This window comes from Poromitra crassiceps, assembly GCF_964638095.1.
Source record: "Poromitra crassiceps genome assembly, chromosome: 25".
NCBI lineage: Eukaryota > Metazoa > Chordata > Actinopteri > Beryciformes > Melamphaidae > Poromitra > Poromitra crassiceps.
The window spans coordinates 19,778,743-19,798,145 of record NC_139649.1 but is presented as its reverse complement, the minus strand read 5'-3'; the positions used below and the strand labels follow the sequence as shown (position 1 = coordinate 19,798,145).

The 19,403-nt window shown below is 42.1% G+C and overlaps 3 protein-coding genes across 3 annotated transcripts; all 3 read right to left on the bottom strand.

Moving 5' to 3' along the window:
- Window positions 1-307: 307 nt before the first annotated feature.
- On the bottom strand, window positions 308-4,252 carry LOC310798139 (HORMA domain-containing protein 1-like; the record flags this gene model as incomplete). The annotated part of the gene is made up of 7 exons (XM_083660622.1): window positions 4,157-4,252; window positions 3,839-3,901; window positions 1,415-1,559; window positions 1,018-1,081; window positions 584-620; window positions 403-423; window positions 308-319 (listed from the first exon to the last, which is right to left on the bottom strand). Exons 2-7 carry the CDS (start codon window positions 3,878-3,880, stop codon window positions 308-310), a joined length of 321 nt encoding a protein of 106 aa, XP_083516748.1. The 5' UTR covers window positions 3,881-3,901; window positions 4,157-4,252.
- A 3,651-nt stretch (window positions 4,253-7,903) lies between these two features.
- LOC310798138 (HORMA domain-containing protein 1-like) lies at window positions 7,904-15,100 on the bottom strand (the record flags this gene model as incomplete). Its single annotated transcript, XM_083660621.1, has 5 exons — window positions 7,904-8,137; window positions 11,961-12,118; window positions 12,636-12,787; window positions 14,653-14,720; window positions 15,074-15,100. 5 exons carry the CDS (start codon window positions 15,098-15,100, stop codon window positions 7,904-7,906), a joined length of 639 nt encoding a protein of 212 aa, XP_083516747.1.
- Window positions 15,101-15,253: 153 nt separating this feature from the next.
- LOC310798137 (HORMA domain-containing protein 1-like) lies at window positions 15,254-19,198 on the bottom strand (the record flags this gene model as incomplete). Its single annotated transcript, XM_083660620.1, has 7 exons — window positions 19,103-19,198; window positions 18,785-18,847; window positions 16,361-16,505; window positions 15,964-16,027; window positions 15,530-15,566; window positions 15,349-15,369; window positions 15,254-15,265 (listed from the first exon to the last, which is right to left on the bottom strand). The coding sequence occupies exons 2-7, from the start codon at window positions 18,824-18,826 to the stop codon at window positions 15,254-15,256; spliced, it is 321 nt and encodes a 106-aa protein (XP_083516746.1). The 5' UTR covers window positions 18,827-18,847; window positions 19,103-19,198.
- Window positions 19,199-19,403: the final 205 nt, after the last annotated feature.

Below are 19,403 nucleotides of genomic sequence, written 5' to 3'. Positions count from 1 at the left end.
AGAGAGAGAGAGAGAGAGAGAGAGAGAGAGAGAGAGAGAGAGAGATCTGTAAACACATAGCAACATGGAGCCCAGCTGACCGGGTGTTAAAACATCAACAACTGCAAGGACTAGACTTGCAAATTACCTGGGGGTTTTCTGGATCAGTGTACATCTAGAAAGGGATCAAATGAATCCAACATCAGCACTGGATATTTTGGGATTTCCTTAAAGAGCAAAGGCTGCCCCACAATAATCAGCAAGATTGTCAAAAGTATTGTAGATATCAATCAGGTCAAAATCTTTTGAAATCCATTTCCACTGTGACTTACTTGGTCAGCTCCTCACAAAGTGAATATGACTGTCACACATCATCCATAAACACCAAACAATGCGTATGTCAATAGGTACCAAGATACTCACAGACAAAATGACTGTCCGCAGCTGGTGGAAAAACAAGTTGGGTCAGTTACATGAGCAAAAGTGTCAATGAGGATGGGCTTTGGCAGTTGAGTGTATTTCTGACTTTTAGGAGTGGTCTCTAAGTTGATCATGACGCACCACCAAGCTGACATGACACATCTCAAAGCAGGAGATGACTTACATACTTCTTTTCAATGGCATCAAAGCATCCGTGCATCCTGGAAGGATGAAGTAAACACAGCCAGTTAACATGTTCTCTAACATCTTCTTAGAACTGAACTATGAAAAATGACTTCTTCACCTTTTTAGCTACTTATATGTATCATAATACATTACAAATATTTCTTGTACATTTATATCAATATCCTCTTGGAGTGGAATGGATCCCTGTACCTAGGATTTATCTAATGTCAAAAATCCAGATTTCAGAACTAACATTGAGTTCTTCCGAGTCACTGTCCATGTTTGTTCCGGTCCAATCCGCCCACTTTTGAGTCCCTGTTTGAACTAGAGCTATGTCCCATTCCAGAAACAAGACCATCAAAAGGCCATTCCCCAGTCACTTTAAACAGTGGCTATGCCCCTTAAGTGTCAAACTGTACTGGAGTTATTTACCACTGAACAATCTGATTGGCACCAGGACAACTGCGGCCCTCCTTAAGAATCATCACTTTCTGATCTGTGGGAGAGGAAAACAAATATAAGCCTCTCGTTAGCAAATCATGATTTGAAATGGTAAATGAGATGAAACATCAAGACAGCTAGTATCACTTCATCAATAGGAAATTAACAGCAGCCAAATGTTGGTCAATCTTTGGCTGTGGGTGATCAGTTTGGCTACCAGCCACTGGCAAGAAACGGACTCTTATTAGTTTGTACTGTAGGTCGTATCCAGCTTTAAAAATCTAGTTGGCTGGTAAAATAGTGGAAGCGGCTGGTGAAATGTGGGATGTACCAGGTGCTGTGGTATGGAGACAAATACATTTTCATACAGTATGTGAATGTGAGGTACCTTGAACATATTTGCTGGCATAGGCTTTCTCTGGGAAAAGGCCCCTGAGGTAGGTGATGCTGGACACTGCAATGGCCAGAAGTTTCTTGACAACAAGCACGGACTGCTGCTCTGTGGTAACTGTGTCAAGCAACACCTGATGATGCTGTTTGAGTGAAACACAATGACTCACAGGTTGAATGTGTGGACCAGGTAAACATGGCAGCAATCCAGTAATTACTGTCTTTTGTTTTGTAGTTTTGCTTTTACTCGCCAGTTAAGACAGATACCATATTAGTCATGTAGAAGCTAACAACTGCAAGTCCAGGTGAAAGGTCATAACAAGCAGAGAACTGACATTTTTATTTGATTATGTGTTCAATCTTTGTAAACTCATGCTGTAATGAAGTTGTAGCAGGGCAGGTGAAGCACACACACACGCCTTTTCTTCTTCTCCGCTAGCAAAGCGTGCCCTGCCGGGAGGTTTCTATGGACCCGTTCCAAAGCAACCATTTTGACATGGCAAAGCAGGAAGTAAAGCAGGTCTAACCAATACCATTCATGATTGTTCCATTCCATTTAGTGCCAGGGCCCTCATTAATGTCATTGATTACACCTGCTTTACTCCCTGCTTTACCACCTCAAAACGATTGTTTGAAATGGGCCTATAGGTCTAACAGCACCAGAAGAGCTTTTGAAGCCTAAGTACAAATAGTGGAGTGGATAACATCAATATTTGAGGGAGGAATCATGCAAATTATGATACAAGCAGTAACTTATGTTGCACTTTATAATGAGAAGATACTCTTCATTCAATTTCATTCTCTGCCACGAAGCCGGCTTTTCAAAACAACGCCATTTAAAAATCGGTCCATCGGTTCATTTTTTTGAGGGAGACATCATCATCATCATCACTTTATTAACAGACACAATGTCCAGTATAAAAACAGACAATACATAAAATCATAACATACACATACCCCAATACATTACATTAAAAAGTTGTACCAATGTGCCCAAATGCTAGACTGGTACTTAATAGCACTGAGACCAGGTTGAGACAGCAGCATGATAATCAGGTTCTGAGACACATTAAGACGACAGATAAACTTGTAGGTCAGATTTCTCAGCAGGGCATGAAAGGTGTAGACTCCTGCACCACAAAACATTTCACTAGCACTGCAACACCTTGGCTTTCTGAGCAGAATCCTCATGCAGTCATTGTAAGCAACCTGAAGCTTTTGAATGCTAGTCAAGTCAAGTCAAGTTGATTTGTATAGCCCTAATTCACAAGCATGTCTCAGAGGGCTTCACAGAAAATATGTCTAGCTAATTCTATCTGACACAACAGTAGCAAATTACAGTAGTAATCTATGGCCTAACCTAAGCTATTCTAACCTACCGGCAACCCTCGACCAGTGATGGAGAGCAGCGATGCCCCACACACATAAGCGTGCTAGCCTGCTTAAACTTGACCCACAGGGGGCAGTATAGAGAGGAGTACAATAGGCTCTAAACAGGCTAATCTTTTCCCTCAGCATATTAGCTTGTGCATACAAGACACGCCGCTGCCTATACATGTCATCATCATCACTCATTTGATCAGTAAGAATGTGACCCAAGTACTTGGTTCTACAGCACACTTCAAGAACCTGTCCTGACAAATACAAAGAAGGGAAGGAGAGATCCTTATCATCTCGTGTTCTGCAAACCATAATGACACTCTTTTTACCATTATATTTCACATCAACATCTACTCCATACGCAGAACAAATATTCAGCAGCTGTTGAAAACCAGCACTGCTTGGCGACAGGATGGTCAGATCGTCAGCGTACATACAATGATTTATCCAGGTGTTACCCGGCCAGCACACATCCAGTTCTACAGCTACTGAGCTGTACAGAGAGGTCATTCATGTACAAATTAAAGAGGACATTTTGAGCACCTTTTAATATTGGAGGGGACATGTAGCCTACCACTTTTAATGTTTTAATGCTTATAATGTCAGCATAATGTTATAATGTGCTGACATAAGCGCAACGTTTCTTGTTTATTACTGTGTGAATTGACCTGGAACTGGAAGCAATTACACAAAATAATATAACGTTAGCGGCAGCTGACCTGCTGAATGCATAGGGGAAATATACCGTTATATGCAGTCATGGTTTTTGCAACGTCTAGGTCCAGTGGTTCTCACCAGGGGTTAGGCCCTAATGCGGATTTGTTAAACTTCAGCATTATTTAATTTACAAGAAGTGAACACAGTTAGAATGTAGCAGAATGACTGTCCTGATCAGTTTATCCGTTATCTCGCCAACGTCAACTGCACAGACATGAATTCTGGACAAAACTATATGTCAATAAAATATTCTCATATTTGTGTCAGAGAGAGATCTCATCAAATGGGAGAACCAGTGACTGTCTTCATGTGTTTTAGCGTTTACCTGTTTCTGTTGTGTCGGTCTCAGACGCTGCACACATGCCATGGTTGCAGTGAAAAACAGCAACTACAACAGAGAAGTTTGAGGACCAAAGTAGACTAAGATTAATGTTTCTAACAGCTGTTTCTAACAAAGGCTAAATGAGTTAGCGCTCGCATTAGTTAGCTAACTTATTAGCGTTATATTTCTACGGCAAGCTAATCTGTCATCTTTTCACGTTGTAGGCCTAGCTGGTTAACATTGCCTTTTACTCACGTGGTAACAATAAAACGGTATTTTAACAGTAACACAAATTACAATTAACGTTATTAAACAACGCACCTTTAAAATAAAGTCTGGATGAAAGCTAGCTGTTGTGTTGATGTTCGATGAAATGATGTGAAGAGTAAAGTCGTCTCCCCGCAGACTGTTTGATTGACAGGCAGCAACACTTTGTTCTTTCTTCTTCTTCTTCCTCGGATAGCTTTCCGGCAGACTAGATGCCTTACGGCACACTGCTGCCTCCCACTGGTCGGAAATATTACTGTTTATGGTGTTTCTATTATCTCAATGGTTTTCTAACCTATAGTCTATGGTGCAGATCTAGTAGTGCTAAAGCCAGAGTGTAGGTAAAGGAGGGTAGTTGAGACATTACAATCCCAAATATTTATGTTGTGTTCCATATGGGTTCTGTTACACATCTAATTTACAGACTGACAAACCAACAGACATCAGTTAGCCATGAATAATGAAGAAGCCTGCCATGTTTTCACTGATCCCCCCCCCAGAGCATCTCAAATCTTTGTCAGAAAAAATACAAATAAATCAATCATGAATTGATCCTGATATTTTACACAGCTTGTCTTTCAATAAAAATTAGACATGCAGTGTTTCATTTACATTTTAATGTATTAACTGTTACAGCGGAAAATAACTTTCTCACATATTCATGTAAACTTTTGTCAAACAATATAAATGCTTTTCTTTGGGTCCATAAGACATTTTGAGCACTATAGCTTTTTGAGTTCAGCAATCAGCACCTTCTTTTCCTTAAGAGGATGTGACAGTCTACATTAGGACTGCAAAGCAATACAATGACACAGTACCTCAAAAGGTATGAAGACAACTCAATATGAGAACTATTCCACTATAGGACAGTTAGTTTGTATGAACACAATAGACGCTTCTCACGGGGGCCATTTTGTGTCAAAAAGGCAGGGTTAACACAGGTTGCAAACAAAACACTAATGAGGGTTTCATTTCACTTCCATGATTGGAATGTGGAAACCCTCTGTAGTGGCAATCCAACAACAAAAAATGCCACTTGAGGGAATTTGAAGACATTTCCAACTCATGGTGATGCAAGAAGGGAGGTCCGCCATGGAATATGCATTTGACGTTTTATTATTGCAAATATTTAAAAATACACCTACAAAAAGCCGGGTGCACTAAGTAATGGTATAAAACCGAGCTCATGAAATTTACTTAATAAACAAACAAACAAACTAATACTGCATTACAAGACCTCAACCAGCCGACCACACACGGTTGAAAAACTTTGTGGCTTCCCAGTTGCTGATTCCCCTCATGCCGTGCACCTGTGACCCACCTATGTAGAGTAATGTGAGGGTGATTACCTAGGTGCCCATGCCCTCTAGTGTACAGGTGAATCAACTACAGCAAAGTTGACCCCTGACACCAATATCCATACCACACACATGCACAACATATAGAACACATCAAAATTGGCTACAACACCCTCATTAGTGTTTTGCTCGCACCTGTGTGTATTCTGCCTTTTCGACACAAAATGGCCCCCGTGAAAAGGGTCTATTGTCCCTTGTGAGCAAGCAGCCACACAAATGGATCTTAACCACCCAAGGCCCTAGGGCAGGGCAGGGATACTCAACTTGCTTTGCCTGGGGACCACTTTATCTAAATGACAGGAGGCCAGGGGCCAGTTAATAAGCAAACATTAATATAAATTTGTCTGTAGTGTATTGTAGGTTTTTGGCCATTTGGGTCATCAGCCAGAGTTTAGTCTGACAATTGTGCACAGACAGGATAGTTAGTTAGGTTCAGTTAAGTTATTTAAGTACATATAAGTGCCTGGGCAGAGAGCAGGTGGCTATATTTGACAATTTAGCAGGACCTCAGTCAAACTTTATTTAATGTTTGTTTTCATTGTGAATTAGAAAATAATCAGGGGGCCACATTGCACCCTATCGCGCTTCGCGGGCCACAAGTTGAGAATCACTGCCCTAGGGCCTAGTACAATGTCCAGAGCGAGTGAGTGGGCGTGTGCTTACCCCCCCCCCCCCAGCCAAACCACATGAAAGATTGACTCGTGTGTGAAAGCAAAAGCCTCTTGTATGAAAGTGTAACTAACTCCTTTGATTCAGCTGACATAGTCCAGAGTCCATGTCTGAAAGTGGCTTAGGTTTAGCTTAGCTTTAGCTTCCATTCGGAAACTATTATTCAGAATCAGAATCAGAATTATTTTTTATTTGCCAAGGTATGTTTTCACATACTAGGAATTTGTCTTGGTGTGGTTGGTGCTGCTCATTAACATTAATAAGAACAAATATACAAGACATAAACAAATAAAATATAATAATATATAATAATAGTCTAAAGAGATTATAAAATATTATAAAGGGATTCAGATTTTAACAGATATAGATACTATCTGCAAAGTTTAGGGTAGTGGGTTGTCTGTAAAGTTACAGTCTCTTATATATAAACTATCTGTTTATATATATATACCATATGTGTTAATACTAGTAGTATTAACACATATATATAAACAGTATTAGCAGAGCATAAACAGACTTGTAAAAATATTGCGTGAGTGGAAACATACCAAACTTATAAAATATTATGAAAGGATAAAGATATTAACATATATAGGTAGTATTAACAGATATAAACAGTATTAACAGAGTATAAACAGACTTGCCAGCTAGGTGAGGTAGCTTAAGTTTGCCGTTTACAGATTATGTACAGGGTCAGGGTGCATCAGAGGTAGCAAAAGTGGGTGAGCTTGTGTTGACATGGTTTGCAGATAAGTGACAGTCAGAGTAATAAAGTATGTAGGCTACAGTGATAAGGTGCATGATATATAAGGTGCATGATATGGCAGCAGTATTGAGATAACAGGGTAACACAATATGTACAGTGGAAAGGTGCCCAATAGTAGCAGCAGAGTAATGAGCTTTAGTATTGCACATGGGGTTGCAGGTATTGACAGAGAAACATGTTGTGCATTGAGCAGGATTTAAAGGACAGTGAGGTGTCAGACTGTGTGTGTGTGTGTGTGTGTGTGTGTGTGTGTGTGAGTGTGTGAGAGAGAGAGAGAGAGAGAGAGACATCTGTAAACATAGCCACATGGAGCCCAGCTGATCGGGTGTTAGAGAGAGAGAGAGAGAGAGAGAGAGAGAGAGAGAGAGAGAGAGAGAGAGAGAGAGAGAGAGAGAGAGAGAGAGAGAGACATCTGTAAACATAGCAACATGGAGCCCAGCTGATCGGGTGTTAGAGAGAGAGAGAGAGAGAGAGAGAGAGAGAGAGACTCAGGGTCAGTGGGGGGTGGGGGGGTTGTTGTTGGTGGGCTCCCCTGTGGATGTGTGGCAGACACACACAGAGTCAATGGGAGGGCAGGGGGGTTGTTGGAGAGCTTCACAGCCATGGGGTAGAGGCTGTTAAGATGGCGTGAGGTGTTGGTCTTGACGGATCGGAACCTCTTCCCAGATGGAAGTCTGTGAAACAGGTGGTGGCTGGGGTGGGAGGGGTCCACCCAAGGTGGAGGATTTTGCTAATAAATGTATAAAAACTGAACACATTCACAAGGTGCAAAAACCATAGACTGCCCATCATCAGTGTGTTCCTGGTGCTGCCATTAATGATGCAACCACCTCAACAAAGTCAGCTACCATCTATGATCTTCCCTCACTGTTAACACTTTTCCTGAAATACAAGCATAGTTTGATGATAATTAGATAAGAAAACTCCAAAAAGTATTTACTGTATTTCTCTGACTGACATAAGTTTGGAATTGTATTTCATGCATGTATGTACAAGTCCTACAGTAGGTCACTTAAGTGGACTATTGTGGGACTTGACTACTGTAGGACAGTAGTGATGAGAAGAGAACAAGCCAGCAAGTGACCCCCAGGTCCTCCTGGCTGACTTGAACAGTGCCACTATGTTGTCTGTGCTCTCCTGGAGCTTCTTGACCTCCTCATCTCTAGATGGCGCACACATCTTCTCCATGGTGTTTATGATGTAAATGGCGAGCCCCTGGATGTCCACAGCATCATTGTCAGCCTGTTGGCAAATCAGGTCCATGTCCAGCACCTCCACGATTTTGGGTCCGCATCCAAATGGTGCCCGGATTAAGGAATGACAGTTAAGATCTATCCCATTGAGAAAAAAGTTCAAGTGTTATCTTTGTAGCTCAAGAGAAGCAGATGAGTTAGATAAGGATTTTTCAGCTTTGACACAATTGAGATGTCGATTATGCCAAAGGAGGCAACTTCATATCAGAAAGATGTCTGCACTATTTTGTGCATTCAATGTAATAGAAGCACGGCTGATCTTTGTTTGCAATGATCCAATAGAGCTGTAAAGAGCAGATCATGTGAACTGACCTCTCTGATCTCCTGCAGTAGGTCTGATGACTTGTTGATACTCAGGAGGGGGCGTCGTTCAGCTCACACTCCAGGATATCCCAGAAGGCCCTGTGCACATTTTGGGGCAGAGGTGTTGTCAGTCAGGCTCATCTCAGGCACACAGAAGCCAGAACAAAGGTGTTGTCAGTCAGTCAGGCACACAAAGTGCCAGTTGTAGATATGCCAATAATCACCACATACATCATTGTCTAAATCAATCAATCCAAGTAAAGGTATCACAATACAATTCTATAATTGTCTCTGCTGAGCATAAATAAAATTAGATAAACAGCATTTTTGAGGTGCTAATACTTCTGGAGGGCAGTGTACTGTTCAGTGATAAATGATAGTGGGCTGTCTGCCTTATCCTCTCCTCACTCCTCACAACTGATTTCTTCTCTTGCCTCCTCTTATTTCTCTCCAGAGGTATATTTAATCAGATGGCATGCCTCATATCATTCACTAGCTCATCATATTATGTCTTACTAAGTATGGTACTTTTGATTGTTTGTTAAATATGGGAACTTAACTTTGAGCATAACTTATTTTGAGGCAGGGATGATTTCACTTCAAATCTTTTCTTAGAAAGCAGATGTTTCTATGCTTTATCAGCTATAGTAATAGCAATAGCCTAATCAGTATGGCGGGCTGGCTGTGGGGAACAAACAGTGAGCCAGCATTGTTAGCAGATTAAGAAGAGCTCAAACAAAACCATAGAGGAGAAACATGGATTGTTGGAGTTGCAAGATAACAATGGTGAGGCTGTCAATTCAAGCTCCAAAACTGAATCTAAAATGCTACTTTTTTTTTAAATATATATATAACTTTCTTTAATAGAAGAATGATATTTTTACAAGTCAAAATGCGACTTTTTCCAATACCTTTCTTTATTGTTGAGTTAAGCATACCCCACTAAATTGAAATAAATTATTTTCAAATTCTGTCTCACATTTTGTACATGCAGTTGTTTTAAGTAGGACACACACTCAATTGTTTTCCTTCAATGAAAAATGTCCTGGGCTGGGAGTTAGGCTTATGGCACGATGGATGATGGCATCGACCATCATCGATGGGCCAACCCCATCGACCTCTGAGCCTTCTACATGGTGATGTCCATCTGGGCTGTCTGAGCGCAAATCTGCCATTTGTAGATAGTACTAATCCACAGAGATAGTAATTATTAACCCAACACAGGCTAAATGTTTCAGTTTCAATGTAACGTACTTCACACATCTGGCGACTCAAACTTCGAACACCATCGTGAAGTTTGCAGACGACACAGCGGTCGTGGGGCTGATCTCGGGGGGCGACGAGACGGCCTACAGAGAGGAGGAGGGGGCCCTGGAACAATGGTGCCAGGACAGCTCTCCTGCACTGGTTCTCGGCTCCCATGTGGCTTTGTGGTAAGCATTTTGATTAATCTTCTCATCATACGAACCAAGCGCGAGCCATTGATTGATTGATTGATTGATTGGCCGAGTAGGTAAAAAGGCTTTTTACCTCCACTAAATTGACAGCCTACATCGGGTCGCTTTCGCTTTTGACGGCGGCAGGCACGCTTCTGGTTCTTTCCTGCCGTCTTGCTTGCCTGAAGTAGGCTCCTTGTTGCATGATCTCGATAAAAAATGGCATTTCAAGTCATATCTGACTAGTTTTCAATGTATTTCTCCCCACAAAAGTTAGGCTTTTTCTGACATGGGAGCAAGCAAGCAAGGCAGCAGCGTCCCTCCTGATGCACTGGACCTGGCCGCCTGCAACTGCAGTCAAGCCAGTCCTCACCTCGGAAAGCACGGTCATTCTAGCCCCCACATTAAAGAATCTAATCTAATCTAATCACTTAACAAATCAAGCCGTTTTTGCAGCACTTGAGGAAACCGTGAGTTTGCTCGTTGATATAAGCGATTGCCCGAACGATTCATTAATTAATAAACTAGCGAACGTGAAGTGAGTCACGAAGAGCCACACCTGCCCACTACGGATATGCGGATAATGACCTGCCCCTGTTAAACATGAGCCACGATTGCGTGGAAGCGGATCTTATACCGGTGGTCGAGGTAGATAAGATACGGAGTCGCGGGAGTGCGCGTAGGCCGGCTAATTGTTGTTTAACATGCAGGCCAACCGGCTAGGTGCAGGTTATAATACGGATTCCACTGCATGTTAAGAAGTGGCTATAGTGGCGGGGGAAATCTTGTAGGGGGGGGACGACAGTTGAAGTCACGGGGGATTGAACCTGAGACCTTCTGATGTCTCTAACCAGCTAGCCTCCCTGCTGCTGCCTTCAGTGAACATCCAAAGGTAGAACACTTCCCTGCTATTGCTAAATACCATACCAAGCTTTTCCTGTTCCAGTTCTGTCCGTGGTTTTCTAAATGTTTCGAATGGCATGACTTCACTTTACACGTTGCTCAGGCATCATAAGCACATGGTGATTTTATTATAACTAGGGATCTCGTGCGCTATGCTCGCTCAATTCCTAGGCTTTCGCCTGCTCACTGTGCGGCCTTGCCCGCAACTCGGCTGCTGTGTGGCCAATGAGACCAGCATCACTGATGCTGTCATCAGTGGGATTTATGACATCACTGATGATGTCACAGTGGGATATATGACATCAGTGATGATGTCACAGTGGTATTTATGACATCACGGATGATGTCACAGTGGGATTTATGACATCATGGTGGGACAATCACAGTGGGACAGAGAAACAAACAAACAGAGCCCCAGCTCCCATTTATATACTGATGATAAAGTTGAACATTAGATGCTATAATAGACAGAATGAGGGGTGTAAATATATAGACAGTACAGGCAGTGCAGTGCGGCTGTACTGGGCTCTGTGGGGTAGAGTGGCCCATAGATCAACATTTTATGTATATAAAAGAGCCTAGTATATATAGATCCCTAGTATACCGTATATATATTTAACATTTATTTACCAGGGAGGACCATTGCGAGCACGCTCCAAGGACGCCCTGATTACAGTGTAATCACAATTGAAACAAGTTAAAACAATTAAAATCAAGAATAAAATTGTGGCATATAAAACAATGAAACACTAAAATGATAAACAATACACAGTAAAATCATATAAAATCACTTATATATAATAGATTATAGATAGATTATATATTATATATACAATTGGGTATGTGGGCTTTGTTTGTTTGTTTCAAGTTCTGTGTTCGGCCACAGCTATGCCGTTTTACGTGTGATCGGGCTGAAACCTTCAGGGTGTGTAAAGGGCACCCGTGCGGGTGACCTGACGGAGCCGTATTTTTTAATTAGGCTAATTAGCTAATGATGTAATGTCACCAGTGATTATGTCAAAAGTGATGTCATAAAGGCACACACACACGCGCACACACAAGGAGGCATTGTGACAAGACTGATCAGTGATGTCATAGGGGGGCACACACACACTGATGATGTCATTTCTCTTTCTATTTTCTCTCCCTCTGTCTTCTCCTGTCATTCACCTGCTCCATTCTGTGCTTCTCTGTGGTCATGTCCACCTTCACCCTGTGGAAGGCGGTGGACACCTCGCCCAGGGCCAGCTTCACCGGCTCCTTCTCAAACTCCATGCTGTAGCTGTCACCCTCCTTGAAGCCCGGAGGCTGGTAGTCCTGAGGAGTGACTGGAGGACAGGCAGACGAGGGACACAGACAGAGGGACAGACAGTGCTGAGACCATTAGTCCATTAACCAATTAGTTAATTGTCAGAAAATGTATTGATTACAATTTGGATAATTGATTAATGATTTTTGGCTACAATGCTAACATTTCCTTGGTTTTATTCATCTATTTTAGGATCCCCATTAACTGCCAATTTCCTGGGGTAGAATACTGGGGTACAGATAATCAATGATAAAATAAGAGAATGCTTAAAATGACAAAAGTCAAATGTGCCTGTATGGACGCCCGACCAAGCTGGAGGTAACACAGGGGTTTGAACCAGCAACCCTCGTGTAGGTGGGCAGGCAAACTACCGCTGCATTACCCGGGCGCACTAAAGAAATTACTCTTGAGTTATGCAATTAATTTATGCTACACTGCTGGAGATTCTAACTGTGCTAAAGCTGTGTGTGTGTGTGTGTGTGTGTGTGTGTGTGTGTGTGTGTGTGTGTGTGTGTGTGTGTGTGTGTGTGTGTTACCATGGTCGTAGTAGGCCAGCTTCATGTTGAGGCAGACCTCTTCTGACAGAGGACCCAGGTTCTGCATCAGAGTGTAGAGCTTCCTCACCAGCAGGATGCTGGCCTTCTTGGTGTTCTCGCAGGCCATGGCCGACACCTTGTTGTTGTTGTTGCTGAGATTGAAAATGGCCGGATGACAAGTCAACAGCAATCACCAGCCCACTACTGCTGCTCAATGTGCCTGCTCTTTCAGTCCCTGTGCCAGGTATCCAACCAGTGTTCATTTCCTAGACTAAAACTAAAACTACCCTTTTTCACTGATGAAAATTAGACTAAAACTGACTAAAACAATGTTGTGATGACAGAAACTATGAGGAAATCTATTGACATTTTCGTGAACGAATAAAACCTAGACTAAATTGGGAAGAGATCCAATCAGAAGAGAAGAAGAACTTTACCAGTTAAATCTCTGTCTGTATTGCACGTTCAAACGTTAATACCATTCCATAATAACAGACTAATAGATCTTTCCAAAGAGTGCAAATTCCAGAGAAGATTTTACTAATGCATTACACTTTAACTAAGCCCGCTGGATTTTGGTCGACTAAATCTACTGTAGATTTAGTCAACTAGAATTTTATGATATTTAGTCAATTAAAACGACTAAAACTAAAACATTTATTTCAGATGACTAAAATATGACTAAAATATGACTAAATGGCATTTTAGTCAAAAGACCTGAAGAATGTGGTACACAGTTGATTTCATTACTATTGACAAAAATGTTCTATTGTTGTAAGTGGCTTTGGATCAAAACGTCTGCTAAATGACATAATGCAATAATTATAATGTCAAATGGTGAAAGTAGTTGGTGAATCCTGAGGTGAACCTGCTCCTCTGAATGACGTTGGACTAAAAATGCACCAGCTCGGGTGGAGGGGCGGGGCCTATGCATGACTGGAACGGTCAAACGATGATGAATTGAATAACTTCACCTGTGAACAGTGAAGTGCTGTGCTAGCACAGTGCTGTTGGAACTAAGATGAACAAATATGTAATAATTCATGCGTAGATTCAGCCAATCACAGTTATCAATTAACTCGCTAATCCCTAGGAAGTGAATGTGCCAACTAAGGAGGTTCTGAATGACACGCCCGTCTTTAAATCACCACACTGCATGAACACACACACATGCTGAGTGGCACCATGAAATTTAGTCTCTGCATTTATCCCATGGAGGCATGTCCTTCCTCCATGGAGGCATGTCCTTCCTCCATGGAGGCATGTCCTTCCTCCATGGAGGCATGTCCTTCCTCCATGGAGGCATGTCCTTCCTCCATGGAGGCATGTCCTTCCTCCGGGGGGCAGCCAGGAGCAGTGGGCAGCTTTCAGTGTAAAGCGCCCGGGGATCATCTTCAGTTCTCTGTCGTCGCCGGTCAGGTGACCATCTTCTGCATTTTTTTTTTTTGGTGGGGGCCCATACCGATGTTGTATGGAGGAACCCCCAGGGGAGCACGGGGAGAACATTCAAACTCCACACAGAGAGGCCCTTTTGACGAGATAGCCCACCTAGGCACTGAGGACATGGGGGGGGGGGGGGGTCACATCCACAGCGTCCCAGGCGGGAATCGAAACCCAGGACCTTCTAGCTGTGAGGCGAAAGCGCTACCACTCCTCCACCGTGCTGACTTCTACCATACTGCCAGCTGCTGCATGAGTACACACTGTATTTCCCTTATGGAAGGTTCTTACAACTCTGTGTGGCACACATAAACAACACGTACCATAATCCCCATAAGCAGTGTGTGCACTGTTACAAATCAAGACACACACACACACACACACACACACACACACACACACACACACACACACACACACACACAGCAGCTTATAGAGGTGTTCCTGTCATCAGCACCTCAAAAGTCTGTTTTCTGCACTGATTTGAAGTAGACATTAAAAAATATTTGCATAATCATCATCCCACATGTTTCAATGAGTCAGTTAACTAACTGACTCCCAGCATAACAAATCCTACCTTTCAAAGGCCATCTGATGTCCCTCTGCAGTGTATTCAATCTTAAACTGGTAAAACTCAGTCACTTTCTGGTGGTGGAGAGAGAGAGAGAGAGAGAGAGAGAGAGAGAGAGAGAGAGAGAGAGAGAGAGAGAGAGAGAGGGAGAGACATCTGTAAACACATAGCAACATGGAGCCCAGCTGATCGGGTGTTAGAGAGAGAGAAAGAGAGAGAGAGAGAGAGAGAGAGAGAGAGAGACATCTGTAAACGTAGCAACATGGAGCCCAGCTGATCGGGTGTTAGAGAGAGAGAGAGAGAGAGAGAGAGAGAGAGAGAGAGAGAGAGAGAGAGAGAGAGAGATCTGTAAACACATAGCAACATGGAGCCCAGCTGACCGGGTGTTAAAACATCAACAACTGCAAGGACTAGACTTGCAAATTACCTGGGGGTTTTCTGGATCAGTGTACATCTAGAAAGGGATCAAATGAATCCAACATCAGCACTGGATATTTTGGGATTTCCTTAAAGAGCAAAGGCTGCCCCACAATAATCAGCAAGATTGTCAAAAGTATTGTAGATATCAATCAGGTCAAAATCTTTTGAAATCCATTTCCACTGTGACTTACTTGGTCAGCTCCTCACAAAGTGAATATGACTGTCACACATCATCCATAAACACCAAACAATGCGTATGTCAATAGGTACCAAGATACTCACAGACAAAATGACTGTCCGCAGCTGGTGGAAAAACAAGTTGGGTCAGTTACATGAGCAAAAGTGTCAATGAGGATGGGCTTTGGCAGTTGAGTGTATTTCTGACTTTTAGGAGTGGTCTCTAAGTTGATCATGACGCACCACCAAGCTGACATGACACATCTCAAAGCAGGAGATGACTTACATACTTCTTTTCAATGGCATCAAAGCATCCGTGCATCCTGGAAGGATGAAGTAAACACAGCCAGTTAACATGTTCTCTAACATCTTCTTAGAACTGAACTATGAAAAATGACTTCTTCACCTTTTTAGCTACTTATATGTATCATAATACATTACAAATATTTCTTGTACATTTATATCAATATCCTCTTGGAGTGGAATGGATCCCTGTACCTAGGATTTATCTAATGTCAAAAATCCAGATTTCAGAACTAACATTGAGTTCTTCCGAGTCACTGTCCATGTTTGTTCCGGTCCAATCCGCCCACTTTTGAGTCCCTGTTTGAACTAGAGCTATGTCCCATTCCAGAAACAAGACCATCAAAAGGCCATTCCCCAGTCACTTTAAACAGTGGCTATGCCCCTTAAGTGTCAAACTGTACTGGAGTTATTTACCACTGAACAATCTGATTGGCACCAGGACAACTGCGGCCCTCCTTAAGAATCATCACTTTCTGATCTGTGGGAGAGGAAAACAAATATAAGCCTCTCGTTAGCAAATCATGATTTGAAATGGTAAATGAGATGAAACATCAAGACAGCTAGTATCACTTCATCAATAGGAAATTAACAGCAGCCAAATGTTGGTCAATCTTTGGCTGTGGGTGATCAGTTTGGCTACCAGCCACTGGCAAGAAACGGACTCTTATTAGTTTGTACTGTAGGTCGTATCCAGCTTTAAAAATCTAGTTGGCTGGTAAAATAGTGGAAGCGGCTGGTGAAATGTGGGATGTACCAGGTGCTGTGGTATGGAGACAAATACATTTTCATACAGTATGTGAATGTGAGGTACCTTGAACATATTTGCTGGCATAGGCTTTCTCTGGGAAAAGGCCCCTGAGGTAGGTGATGCTGGACACTGCAATGGCCAGAAGTTTCTTGACAACAAGCACGGACTGCTGCTCTGTGGTAACTGTGTCAAGCAACACCTGATGATGCTGTTTGAGTGAAACACAATGACTCACAGGTTGAATGTGTGGACCAGGTAAACATGGCAGCAATCCAGTAATTACTGTCTTTTGTTTTGTAGTTTTGCTTTTACTCGCCAGTTAAGACAGATACCATATTAGTCATGTAGAAGCTAACAACTGCAAGTCCAGGTGAAAGGTCATAACAAGCAGAGAACTGACATTTTTATTTGATTATGTGTTCAATCTTTGTAAACTCATGCTGTAATGAAGTTGTAGCAGGGCAGGTGAAGCACACACACACGCCTTTTCTTCTTCTCCGCTAGCAAAGCGTGCCCTGCCGGGAGGTTTCTATGGACCCGTTCCAAAGCAACCATTTTGACATGGCAAAGCAGGAAGTAAAGCAGGTCTAACCAATACCATTCATGATTGTTCCATTCCATTTAGTGCCAGGGCCCTCATTAATGTCATTGATTACACCTGCTTTACTCCCTGCTTTACCACCTCAAAACGATTGTTTGAAATGGGCCTATAGGTCTAACAGCACCAGAAGAGCTTTTGAAGCCTAAGTACAAATAGTGGAGTGGATAACATCAATATTTGAGGGAGGAATCATGCAAATTATGATACAAGCAGTAACTTATGTTGCACTTTATAATGAGAAGATACTCTTCATTCAATTTCATTCTCTGCCACGAAGCCGGCTTTTCAAAACAACGCCATTTAAAAATCGGTCCATCGGTTCATTTTTTTGAGGGAGACATCATCATCATCATCACTTTATTAACAGACACAATGTCCAGTATAAAAACAGACAATACATAAAATCATAACATACACATACCCCAATACATTACATTAAAAAGTTGTACCAATGTGCCCAAATGCTAGACTGGTACTTAATAGCACTGAGACCAGGTTGAGACAGCAGCATGATAATCAGGTTCTGAGACACATTAAGACGACAGATAAACTTGTAGGTCAGATTTCTCAGCAGGGCATGAAAGGTGTAGACTCCTGCACCACAAAACATTTCACTAGCACTGCAACACCTTGGCTTTCTGAGCAGAATCCTCATGCAGTCATTGTAAGCAACCTGAAGCTTTTGAATGCTAGTCAAGTCAAGTCAAGTTGATTTGTATAGCCCTAATTCACAAGCATGTCTCAGAGGGCTTCACAGAAAATATGTCTAGCTAATTCTATCTGACACAACAGTAGCAAATTACAGTAGTAATCTATGGCCTAACCTAAGCTATTCTAACCTACCGGCAACCCTCGACCAGTGATGGAGAGCAGCGATGCCCCACACACATAAGCGTGCTAGCCTGCTTAAACTTGACCCACAGGGGGCAGTATAGAGAGGAGTACAATAGGCTCTAAACAGGCTAATCTTTTCCCTCAGCATATTAGCTTGTGCATACAAGACACGCCGCTGCCTATACATGTCATCATCATCACTCATTTGATCAGTAAGAATGTGACCCAAGTACTTGGTTCTACAGCACACTTCAAGAACCTGTCCTGACAAATACAAAGAAGGGAAGGAGAGATCCTTATCATCTCGTGTTCTGCAAACCATAATGACACTCTTTTTACCATTATATTTCACATCAACATCTACTCCATACGCAGAACAAATATTCAGCAGCTGTTGAAAACCAGCACTGCTTGGCGACAGGATGGTCAGATCGTCAGCGTACATACAATGATTTATCCAGGTGTTACCCGGCCAGCACACATCCAGTTCTACAGCTACTGAGCTGTACAGAGAGGTCATTCATGTACAAATTAAAGAGGACATTTTGAGCACCTTTTAATATTGGAGGGGACATGTAGCCTACCACTTTTAATGTTTTAATGCTTATAATGTCAGCATAATGTTATAATGTGCTGACATAAGCGCAACGTTTCTTGTTTATTACTGTGTGAATTGACCTGGAACTGGAAGCAATTACACAAAATAATATAACGTTAGCGGCAGCTGACCTGCTGAATGCATAGGGGAAATATACCGTTATATGCAGTCATGGTTTTTGCAACGTCTAGGTCCAGTGGTTCTCACCAGGGGTTAGGCCCTAATGCGGATTTGTTAAACTTCAGCATTATTTAATTTACAAGAAGTGAACACAGTTAGAATGTAGCAGAATGACTGTCCTGATCAGTTTATCCGTTATCTCGCCAACGTCAACTGCACAGACATGAATTCTGGACAAAACTATATGTCAATAAAATATTCTCATATTTGTGTCAGAGAGAGATCTCATCAAATGGGAGAACCAGTGACTGTCTTCATGTGTTTTAGCGTTTACCTGTTTCTGTTGTGTCGGTCTCAGACGCTGCACACATGCCATGGTTGCAGTGAAAAACAGCAACTACAACAGAGAAGTTTGAGGACCAAAGTAGACTAAGATTAATGTTTCTAACAGCTGTTTCTAACAAAGGCTAAATGAGTTAGCGCTCGCATTAGTTAGCTAACTTATTAGCGTTATATTTCTACGGCAAGCTAATCTGTCATCTTTTCACGTTGTAGGCCTAGCTGGTTAACATTGCCTTTTACTCACGTGGTAACAATAAAACGGTATTTTAACAGTAACACAAATTACAATTAACGTTATTAAACAACGCACCTTTAAAATAAAGTCTGGATGAAAGCTAGCTGTTGTGTTGATGTTCGATGAAATGATGTGAAGAGTAAAGTCGTCTCCCCGCAGACTGTTTGATTGACAGGCAGCAACACTTTGTTCTTTCTTCTTCTTCTTCCTCGGATAGCTTTCCGGCAGACTAGATGCCTTACGGCACACTGCTGCCTCCCACTGGTCGGAAATATTACTGTTTATGGTGTTTCTATTATCTCAATGGTTTTCTAACCTATAGTCTATGGTGCAGATCTAGTAGTGCTAAAGCCAGAGTGTAGGTAAAGGAGGGTAG